Source organism: Heteronotia binoei, chromosome 18 (genome assembly GCF_032191835.1).
Source record: "Heteronotia binoei isolate CCM8104 ecotype False Entrance Well chromosome 18, APGP_CSIRO_Hbin_v1, whole genome shotgun sequence".
NCBI classification, from domain to species: Eukaryota; Metazoa; Chordata; class Lepidosauria; order Squamata; family Gekkonidae; genus Heteronotia; species Heteronotia binoei.
In genome coordinates, this window is record NC_083240.1 from 38535994 (window position 1) to 38547167 (window position 11174).

General features: G+C 50.9%; 1 protein-coding gene across 1 annotated transcript in view; it reads left to right on the forward strand.

Annotated features, from left to right (window-relative positions):
* The window catches only part of ULK2 (unc-51 like autophagy activating kinase 2), a 98540-nt gene that overhangs the window by 73002 nt on the left and 14364 nt on the right, over positions 1 to 11174 (forward strand). The window contains exons 18-21 of the mRNA XM_060259003.1: positions 112 to 392; positions 932 to 1131; positions 6070 to 6179; positions 9105 to 9257. Of these exons, the coding sequence (XP_060114986.1) occupies positions 112 to 392; positions 932 to 1131; positions 6070 to 6179; positions 9105 to 9257 (744 nt within the window). The remainder of the gene's footprint in view (positions 1 to 111; positions 393 to 931; positions 1132 to 6069; positions 6180 to 9104; positions 9258 to 11174) is intronic.

Consider the following 11174-nt stretch of genomic DNA (forward strand, 5'->3'; position numbering starts at 1 on the left):
GCGAGGTCTCCTAGCTTTGTAAGCGCTCTCTAGGAAGCAGAATCCAGAGGATCTTGGAAGGGGCGAGTCTTGCTGGGTGTCGTAGTTCCCACTTCCCCTCTCTCCCTCCAGGCTCCCCGGCTCCACAGTCTCAGTCTCAGCAGTCCCTCCTGCTAGGAGCCCGGCTGCAGAGCGCTCCAACCCTGACGGACATTTACCAAAACAAACAGAAGCTCCGGAAGCAGCACTCGGACCCCGTCTGCCCCTCCTACGCCGGCTATGGCCACTCCCCGCAGCCCACCAGGCCAGTCAGCCTGGGGACATCGCCCACCAAGCACATGGGCTCCTCCCCCAGGAGCTCTGACTGGCTCTTCAAAACCCCCCTGCCCACCATCATCGGCTCTCCCACGAAGGTGAGGATGGGGAACCTGGGTGGGGTGGGCTCAGTTGCAGTTGTGGCTCTGAGGCTCCCGACAAATCCGAAACCAGGCTCTCTTGGACGTGGTTTGAAAGGTCAGGAAAAGGCCGTGGGAGCATGTCCAGTTCGGTGCAGTGGTTAAGTGCACGGACTCTCATCTGGGAGAACCGGGTTGGATTCCCCACTCCTCCACTTGCAGCTGCTGGAATGGCCTCGGGTCATCCGTAGCTCTTGCAGCAGTTGTCCTTGAAAGGGCAGTTTCTGGGAGAGCTCTCTCAGCCCCACCCACTTCACAGGGTGTCTGTTGTGGGGGAGGAAGGAGATTGTGAGCCGCTCTGAGACTGATTCAGAGAGAAGCGTGGGGTATAAATCTGTAGTAGCCCCCCCCCCCCACCTGCGGTTGAGGTATGCATTGAAGCCAGCGGCAACAGAGTTTAAGGCTGGACAGGTCCTCACACCAGTTTGCTGGAAAAGCACTTAGCACATGAACTGAAATAAAAGTGAAGCAGGGCACCTGATTCTTTTTCGTTCTAGGCAACGGCTCCTTTTAAGATCCCGAAAACCCAAGCTTCCTCAAACTTGGTGGGCCTGGTCAGCCGCCAGGGGTCCGCCACAGACGCCCCCTCGCAGCAGCTGAAAGACACGAGCGAGATGAGGGACTTCCCTCATTTCCACCTGACCCAGGGAACCGAAAGGCAAGCGGCGGACCAGCACAGCAAGGCTCTCTTTGGCAGGTAACGATCGCCCTTCCTGTTATTTTACTTTGCCTTGTAAGCAGGGAAGCCACTTGCAGGAAGACTGCCGTGCTCTGAGACACCCCATCCTCCATACCCAGGGCAGCATCTGCTCTCTGCAAAGCTTCCCTGGTGTATTGGCTTAAAACTGAACTGGAAAGCCCTTTAAACCCCTTTGGCAAGGCTTTTTAGCTGGGCACATCTTACCAGGATTGTCTCTTTTGCTAGCTGTCTTCAAACAAACAGGCGGTCATGTTCACATCAGTGGCATAAGAAAAAGCCCCAGTGGATTATGGTCTCTGTGGCTTTTGCTACAGCCTGGTCTGGCACATCTAAATATAACCCTTGTTTCCTGGTAGAGCTTTCCCACGGTGCTCTGCAGTTCCCATTTATGTTTCCATTCCAGTTTGCATTTCATCTTCTCGCACACAGGCAGCTGCTTTCAAACTTCCGCAAACACAACTGGGTTTTCAAGTCAAGTCAATATTTATCACGGTCAAAGACCAATAAAAAATTTACAGCATCCCATAAAACCGTCATACATTCATAAAAGTGGGAGCTCTAAAAATCTATTTCAGTAGATCCAGCCAGTTTTGCTTTCTTATTCCTGTAGCATGGAATTTTGCTACCACATGTTACAGATTTCTGAGTATCTTCTAAGTGAGTACTTCAATTCAGTGGTATAAATTTAGAGAGGAGTGGAATGACAAAATGACAACTGGGTTTTGTCACATGCTTATTTGAAACAGGGAGGGTTGTGGTTTTAGTTACCCCCCTCTCTCTGTCTCCCTCCCTTTCTCTCTCACTCCTTCTCTGTCTCTCTCGTAAGAAGTACCTAGCACTGGCTGAGGTCTCCCTAGTTAGCTCATTCTGCTATGTGGGGTGGGTTTCTATGTCAGGAAGATGACAGGCAAGCATCTACAGCAGGCTAAGAACTCTTTCCTACCCCGATGCCCTTCAGTGATTGTGTCACTATATAATGGTCAAGTGGTCCAGAATGGAGCTGCCGGGTTGCTGCCTGGAACATCATGGTCAGCTCATATTACTCCACTTCTGCAGCAGCTGCGCCGGCTACCAGTTAGTTTCTGGATCTAATTCAGGGTTTTGGTGTTGAACATATAAAGCTGCCTTATACTGAACCAGACCCTGGGTCCATCAAAGTCAGTATTGTCTACTCAGTCTGGCGGCAGCTCTCCAGGGTCTCAAGCTGAGGTTTTTCAGCCTATTTGCCTGGATCCTTTTTAGTTGGAGATGCCGGGGATTGAACCTGGGACCTTCTGCTTCCCAAGCAGATGCTCTACCGCTGAGCCACCACCTCTCCTTTAGCCTTTAAAAAGCCCTTGGTGGTCTAGGACCATACCTATGGGACTGCCTCTCCTGTTACAACCCCCCATGCTCCCTTTGCTCATCCTCAGTCATCTTGCAGGTGCCAGGGCCCAGGATGGCTCAATTAGCTGTCACTATGGGAAGGACCTTCTCAGTTGTGGCCCCTTCCTTGTGGGATGCACTTCCAGATGACACCTGTGCCCTGCTGCACTGCAGGATAAGCAAGGGCAAATTGTTTAGGTTGATCTTTGGAGGGTGTAGAGAAATGCCTTGCCTCCTGGAGAGGTGGCAAGCCGGCTTTAAAAGGTTCTGTCTCTGATCTCAGAGACAAGCAGGAAGGGGAGGGGGAGGAATTTAGGCTCTGGCATTACAGCAGTATCTGGGCTACCTGTTAAGAGACGCTAATGGAGCTACTTGAAGAGACAATGGGCACCTTTCTCCTCCAGGCAGGAAACAGGGTGGGGAGGGTGTTGGGCAAGACCAGGGGTGGCCAAACTTGCTTAATGGAAGAGCCAAATAGAATAAATGTCAGATGTCTGAGAGCCACAAGACATGAATGTCAGATGTTTTGAGAGCTGCAAGGGAGGGAGGGAGAGAAATAGATGAAGGAGGGAGGGAGAGGCGGAAAGAAAGCAGCTTTAACTTTAAATGCATTCTCCAAGCTGCTGGCTTGGCTTGGAGAAGTGATTTAAAGAACAAATGCCTTCTCCAACAGGGCGGTGGGGGCTTCAAGAGCCATGCAGTATGTATGAAAGAGCCACATGTGGCTCCCGAGCCGCCGTTTGGCCACCCCTGGGCTAGACCAACCCCAGAGGCTATCTCTGGGAACGAGGTGGAGATTTCCCAGAATACATGCGGGTTTCCCAGAATGCCTTCCAGAAAGGAGGCTTCCTGGGGACAACAGGAAAAGAAGCCTAAACCTGGGCAGACCAGGTAACAAGGGTGAAGAGTGATGTGAAGTGGGTGGAGTCAGAGGATTAATAAAAGTGCTTGCTCTGAACAGCAGGCTCTCTTCTCTCTTGGAGATGGACCCTGGAAGATGACAAACTGCTACTCTCCAGCCAGTAGTCAGCAGCCATATTTGAGCATGTAATGTAAATAACTGGTACCAGTGTGTAAATAGGAAAATAATAAAATCACTCATTAGGGTTTGTAGAATCTTTCGGGCTCAAGTGCCGTGTTCTGCTAGAGAAAGTTTTTCTTCCAGACGTTTCGTTCTCAGCTGCGGAGAACATCCTCAGTGGCGTTGCAGCCGGAGCAATCACTGGTGAACAATAAATATTCAGAGTCTCATTGTGTGTACATGCTATTGATTTAGTGCAAATATAAGACAGAATGAAGAACAAAGGAACAATAAGGTGTTTGTACTCCCCCAAATTATACACAAATGTTTCTCCATAGGAACCAGCCTTAACCAAGTCCGTAAGTAAGTGTTTTAAGGTGGCGTCCTTAAACGTTCTGCTCTAACGTTGCAATAGAGAGAAACCTCTGCCAGCAGCAGAATTTTAGAGCACGCGTTGATCCGTGTAACATAATTACTGTGGCTTCAAAAAAACACTGAGAAAAGAGGCTGACCAAGTGTGAGATGGGTGAAACCGTAAGAGCTCCTTTCTATACGGTCCCTCCTTTTTCTCTATATTGCAGCGTCACAGTGGAACGTTTAAGGACTCCACTCTAGGACACTTATAGACTTGGTTAAGGCTGGTTCCTATGGAGAAACATTTAAGTGTATAATTTGGGGGAGTACAGACACCTTATTGTTCATGTGTTCTTCATTTTGTCTTATATTTGCACTAAATCAATAGCATGTACACACAATGAGAGTGTGGATATTTGACCATGCGGCTGGGCCTGGCTGGATGCACAAAGCCTGAAGTGATGAGGTATCATTAGAACCTTTTTGTAACTTGTTAAGCTTAGATGTGGCTGCTCTACCTAAACCTCTGGTAGGGCAAGGTTTTAAACCAGGGACAGAAGGATGTGTTTCAAACTGACTTTTATTTGATCTTCTGGTTGCAGATCGTGTGCTGTGCTAAGATTATGCTTGTGACCTTTCACTTTTTAAAACAAACCTTTTACTAATTTGAATGCTGGCCGTTAAGCTCTGTACCACATAGTTCCCCAACCACCTTAGACTACACTACTGTAAGAGGGGAATCCCGGGAAGGAGGAAGGCATGCAATTTGGCAAGAGTGCCAATCCTCCAGGGATCCCCCAAGGAAGGACTTTGGTCTCTGTGGCATCCAGGTGCTGGGTAGCAGAGGATCTTGAGGCTTTCCAGAACTGGAAAGGGGGATTGGGAGTCCTGTTCCTCTAAATCAGGAACCCCTAAACTGAACAGATGGTGGCAGTGTGCCCTAGGGGTAGGAGAAAGAACAGCTCCCTCCAGGAGTTGGCAACCCAACTTCTGCGACCCATTTTAGAGAAATCAGGAGACTGCTCGGACGCCTTGCAAGTCTGTAGGCTCCTGAGCGGTTTCTCCCCGAAGACGCTGAAATAGTAGCCGAGTTCATTTTCTGGCCACCATGATACACCAAAGGATTTTGTAACCATAGTTTTAATTGGTAACGACGTCTCTACATTTTAACTGTATCTTTTGTATTTTATGGGTAATTTTTATTCGGTATAACTTGGTAATCCTCTTACTCCGTGTAACTGGTTTCTTTTATGCCAATAAAGACCGATGATGCATAAGGGAAAGAAAAGAGACAAGGCCTGTCTAGCTAGGTAGGGCTGTTCAGGATTGGATTGTGTTCGTGAGAGAGCCGCTGCTGAAAGCTTCCACCTAATTTTCACAGCTTGGCCTCTCCTGTGGCTTCAGAGTGCGGTTAGCCTGCTGATTGTTCGCAGGAGAGGAAAAAGGAAGACTGAACAGGCCACTAGGTTGCTGCTCAGCAGCAGCTTGGAGACCAACGAGGTTTGGGGGGTATAAGATTTCATCAGATCCCTAAAAAAAGTAGGAAAGGGCCGGAGTCCAAGAGCAGCTTAAAGACTTCACAACATTTGTGGCGGGGGGGCGGGATGAGCTTTGGTGAGTCACCGCTCACTCCTTCAGGTACCTTGTTCTTTTTTATTTCTACAGACAGGGCACAAGATCAGTTTCTGACAAAGGGGGCTTTGAGTCTCAAAAGCTCACACACAAAAGCTCAAAGGGAGGGACGGTGGCTCAGTGGTAGAGCATCTGCTTGGGAAGCACAAGGTCCAAGGTTCAATCCCCAGCATCTCCAAAAAAGGGTCCAGGCAAATAGGTGTGAAAAACCTAAGCTTGAGACCCTGGAGAGCCGCTGCCAGTCTGAGAAGACAATACTGACTTTGATGGACCCAGGGTCTGATTCAGTATAAGGCAGCTTCATATGTTCATATGTACCTGGGAAATCTAGTTGGTCTCTGAGGTGCTCCTGGACTCGAATCAAGCTCTTCTCCTGCAGGTCATCATAGCTACCCTCCGAAATTACATTCAGGGTAGATGACAACACGGCACAGCCAGGCCTCTGCCCAGGGTTTTCCCCGTCCCATCCCCCTTGTTTCCCCACCCTCTCAAGGGGCCACATCATCTTTCCACCACCGGTCCCTTGGATCTTGCTGTTTCAAGGCCTTTGCTCTCCCATCTAGGTCTGTAAGCACCGGCAAGCTGTCAGATCAGCAAGCAAAGACTGTTCTCGGCGGCCAGCTCTACCAGGGCAGCACAGACAGCCTTAATACCGAACGGCCGATGGATACAGGTAAGGGGGATGGATTACCAGAACACTCTGCGCCATGGCTGAGATGAGCGGGGAAGTGTGCTTGTTCAGTTTATGCCCCTTCTACCAGCTATTCTTTGCCCATCCCTGCTTGAGAGCCAGTGTGGTGTAGTGGTTTAAGTGCGTGGCCTGTTATCTGGGAGAACCGGGTTTGATTCCTCACTCCTCCAGTTGCAGCTGCTGGAATGACCTTGGGTCAGCCATAGTGGTGAAGTGCACAGACTCTTATCTGGGAGAACCGGGTTTGATTCCCCACTCTTCCACTTGCAGCTTCTGGGATGGCCTTGGGTCAGCCATAGCTCTCTCATCTGGGAGAACCGGGTTTGATTCCCCACTCCTCCACTTGCAGCTGCCGGAATGGCCTTGGGTCAGCCATAGTTATCGCAGGAGTTGTCCTTGAAAGGGCATCTGCTGGCAGAGCCCTCTCAGCCCCACCCACCTCACAGGGTGTCTGATGTGGGGTGGGGGAGGAGGTACAGGAGATTGTAACTGCTCTGAGACTGTGAGCGAAGGGCGGGATATAAATCCAATATCTTCTTCATGCTGGCAGGACAATGGCGAGTGGGTGTGGCAGATGCGCTTTCAGCTCACAAGCAGGGGGGCTGGGTATTTTCTTGCACTTCTGTATGCAAGTGATGAACAAAAGCGGTGGGAAGTTAAGGCTTGGGTGCAGCCACCAACATTGTTAAAATCAAAAATTGTCAAAACTGATACAGTGCCATCAGCGTCCATGGCACTGCAGCCTTTCACAAGCAAGCACCCAAGGAGCTTAGAGTTGGGCGAGGGGAGTGCCAAGTGTGGTGAGGGAAGTCAACCCAGGCACACATACCACGACAGTTTGGCGCCTCCTCTAGGCTTGGCTCTTGGAGGCTGCCCTGCTCTCGAGGGATGGTGGGGTGCCAGAAGTGTGTTTTCCCCACGAAGCAGCGAAGCTTTGTAATACAGCTGGCATCAGATAACCGTTGGGGGTTTCCCAGTGATGGACCACCTGCATTCTGGGGTAGTGCTGTGTATTAGTAAGTATACTTAGCAGATGACTTGCTGGTCACCTTCCAAATTGAAAACTGAGATGTAAACATGCATTTGGGAATTACCTAGGAGAGCCAGTTCAGTGTAGTGGTTAAGTGTGTGGACTCTTATCTGGGAGGACCGGGTTTGATTCCCCACTCCTCCACTTGCACCTGCTAGCATGGCCTTGGGTCAGCCAGATCTCTGGCAGAGGTTGTCCTTGAAAGGGCAGCTGGTGTGAGAGTCCTCTCCAGCCCCACCCACCTCACAGGGTGTCTGTTGTGGGGGAGGAAGGTAAAGGAAATTGTGAGCCGCTGAGACTCTGTCTTTGAAAGGGCAGCTGCTGTGAGAGTCCTCTCCAGCCCCACCCACCTCACAGGGTGTCTGTTGTGGGGGAGGAAGGTAAAGGAGATTGTGAGCCGCTCTGAGACTCTGTCCTTGAAAGGGCAGCTGCTGTGAGAGCCCTCTCCAGCCCCACCCACCTCACAGGGTGCCTGTTGTGGGGGAGGAAGGTAAAGGAAATTGTGAGCCGCTCTGAGACTCTGTCCTTGAAAGGGCAGCTGCTGTGAGAGTCCTCTCCAGCCCCACCCACCTCACAGGGTGTCTGTTGTGGGGGAGGAAGGTAAATGGAAATTGTGAGCCGCTCTGAGACTCTTCGGAGTGGAGGGTGAGATATAGATCCAATTTCTTCTTCTTCTTCTTAGTTGAAAACATTCCAAAACTGTAAGCAAAAGTTTTGCTGTACCTTGGCTCAGAATTTAATTCTGCCAGATTCAAATTGACGAGCGCCAGCACAGGGGCAGGGGGAGTAGCGGTTAGAGTGTCGGACTATGATCTGGGGGGCCCGAGTTCAAATCCCCCACTCTGCCATGGAAGCTCTCGAGGTGACCTTGGACCAGGCCACATGTGTATACTCCACCTTGCCTAGTTCACAGGCTGGAAGTTGAGAGGGCAGAATGATGTTGTAAGGTGCTTTGGGTTTCTGCTGGGGAGAAAAACAAGAGTATAAGTACTGAACTATAAGCATTACATTAAATTTAGTGGGATTGGAAAGGGCCAGAGAGTATTGCACTGCACCAGGAACTCCCCCCCCTTTAGTAAAACACATCACTGGCTGGCCTTCCCTAAGGTAAAGGTAGTCCCCTGTGCAAATCTCCAGTTTTTTCCAACTCTGGGGTGATGTCACATCAGGACATTTTCTTGGCGGGCATTTTGTTACAGGGTGGCTTTCCATTGCCTTCCCCAGCCATCTACACTTTACCCCCCAGAGCAAGCTGGGTACTCCTTTTACCGATCGCGGAAGGCTGAGTCAACCTTGAGCTGGCTACCTGAACCCAGCTTCCACCGGGATTGAACTCAGGTCATGAGCAGAGAGCTCGGACTGCATTACTGCAGCTCTGCCACTCTGCACCATCCCTGGGTTAAGTGACAGGCTTTCCAGAAAAAAAGCAAGTAAAGAAAGGCAGTAAGAAGATATTGGATTTATATCCCTGAAGAGTCTCAGAGCGGCTCACAATCTCCTTTACCTTCCTCTCCCACAACAGACACCCTGTGAGGTGGGTGGGGCTGGAGAGGGCTCTCACAGCAGCTGCCCTTTCAAGGACAACCTCTGCCAGAGCTAATGCTGACCCAAGGCCATTCCAGCAGGTGCAAGTGGAGGAGTGGGGAATCAAATCCTGTTCTCCCAGATAAGAGTCCGCACACTTAACCACTGCACCAAACTGGCTCTCCAAGAGGAATGGACAGCCGGAGAGAATCACAGGTGCTGAGGGAAGGTTCATGTGTTGGCTAAACCTCACCGGGCCTGATCCTTGCCCTCCCCTGTCTCACGACGTCCAGCCTCAGTTTTGCTTGGGAACCCTCAAGCTGGTTTCACGAGGGCGGATTGTTCCTCTGCAGCTCCCCCCGGGGCCTGTGGCCTGGCAGCAGCGACTCCTTCCATGGGAGCTGGGACGTGCTCGAGAGCAGTGATGTTTACCGTGGGATCCCCTCCGAACAGCTCTACTCCTCCAACCTGCACCCACATGGTCCTCCGAGCGAGGACGACATCAGGTGAGGCTTCCAAGTAACCCCGGAGCAGAACCCTTGCTGTTGCACAGTGAGGCGGCACGAGGTCAAGAAAGGTTGCCACGGCTCTTCCCGCATCTCGGAATCAGAATGCCATTTCCAGTGTTTTAAGGAAGGTAGATTAACATGCCCCATTCTTAGACTTTGCTGATAACTGGGATGTGTTGAAGGCAGCGTAGACGATGGGGTCCCCAACGTAGTGTCCATGGGTGTCGTGGTACTTGCCGACACCTTTTCTGGTGCCTGCCAAGTGTTTTTAGGAAGTGAACAGGGCCAGGGCAGGCTTTTGGCTGGCAGGGCTTCTGATTGACTTCTGGAGATTTGATTGGCTGCGCAGATTCTTTTAAAATGTCGCATTGGCGGCTGCCGCCACCACAGCACAAGGATCTACATTGTTACTTAAGCTGTGGCCAGGGCTTTTTTTGTAGCAGGAACTCCTCTGCGTATTAGGCCACAGATCCCTGATGTAGCCAATCCTCCAAGCGCTTACAGAGCTCTTCTTACAGGATCTCCTGTAAGCTCCAGGAGGATTGCCTACATCAGGGGTGTGTGGCCTAATATGCAAAGGAGCCCCTGCTAGAATTCCTTACAGGGCTCTTCGTCCAGGGCCTACTGGAAGCTCCAGGAGGATTGGCTACATCAGGGGTGTGTGGCCTAATATGCAAAGGAGGTCCTGCTAGAATTCCTTACAGGGCTCTTCGTACAGGGCCTACTGTAAGCTCCAGGAGGATTGGCTACATCCAGGGGGTGTGGCCTAATATGCAAAGGAGGTCCTGCTAGAATTCCTTACAGGGCTCTTCGTACAGGGCCTACTGGAAGCTCCAGGAGGATTGGCTACCTCCAGGGGGTGTGGCCTAATATGCAAAGGAGGTCCTGCTAGAATTCCTTACAGGGCTCTTCGTACAGGGCCTACTGGAAGCTCCAGGAGGGTTGGCTACATCAGGGGTGTGTGGCCTAATATGCAAAGGAGCCCCTGCTAGAATTCCTTACAGGGCTCTCAGTACAGGGCCTACTGTAAGCTCCAGGAGGATTGGCTGCATCGGGTGTGTGGCCTAATAGGCAAAGGAGGTCCTGCTAGAATTCCCGACAGGGCTCTTCTCACAGGGCCTGCTGTAAGCTCCAGGAGGATTGGCTACATCAGGGGTGTGTGGCCTAATATGCAAAGGAGGTCCTGCTAGAATTCCTTACAGGGCTCTTCGTGCAGGGCCTACTGTAAGCTCCAGGAGGATTGGCTACATCCAGGGGGTGTGGCTTAATAGGCAAAGGAGGTCCTGCTAGAATTCCTTCCAGGGCTCTTAGTACAGGGCCTACTGGAAGCTCCAGGAGGGTTGGCTGCATCAGGGGTGTGTGGCCTGATATGCAAAGGAGTTCCTGCTACAAAAAAAAGGCCCTGGCTGTGGCAATCGTTTTGTGGCTGGTTCCAACTCCTGTGGCAGCTGTTGTGCTGCTTTGCACATCATGCCATGCCAGAAGTCCAGATGTGCTCACAGGCTTAAAAAGATTGGGGACCCCTGGTGTAACCGAATTTAGCTTTCTGTCCATTGCAGAAGTGCTGTGACGACTTTGATTCACCATCGGTGAAGTCCCAGCATCCTTATTTTACTTAGGGTTGGGTCATAGGGTAGCTTTCCACTGGTGGTAGCTGGTGGCCTTTCCCTGCATCAGAAGATTCTCTTGCCTTGGCAGGAGACACCTTGCATCAGGCAGAGCACCGCTTTTAAATGGTAGTGTAGGATCCAGCAGTTAATCTGGATCATTTACCAGTAGGCAAAACCTCGTGCCAGCAGGAAGACACAGGCTCAGGGCCAACTGTGGGACTTCCAAAATCAGATTAACTCCAACCAGTGTTCCCTAGAAACTGAGTTAGTGTGAGTTAGCTCACAATTTTTTTAGCCTCACACA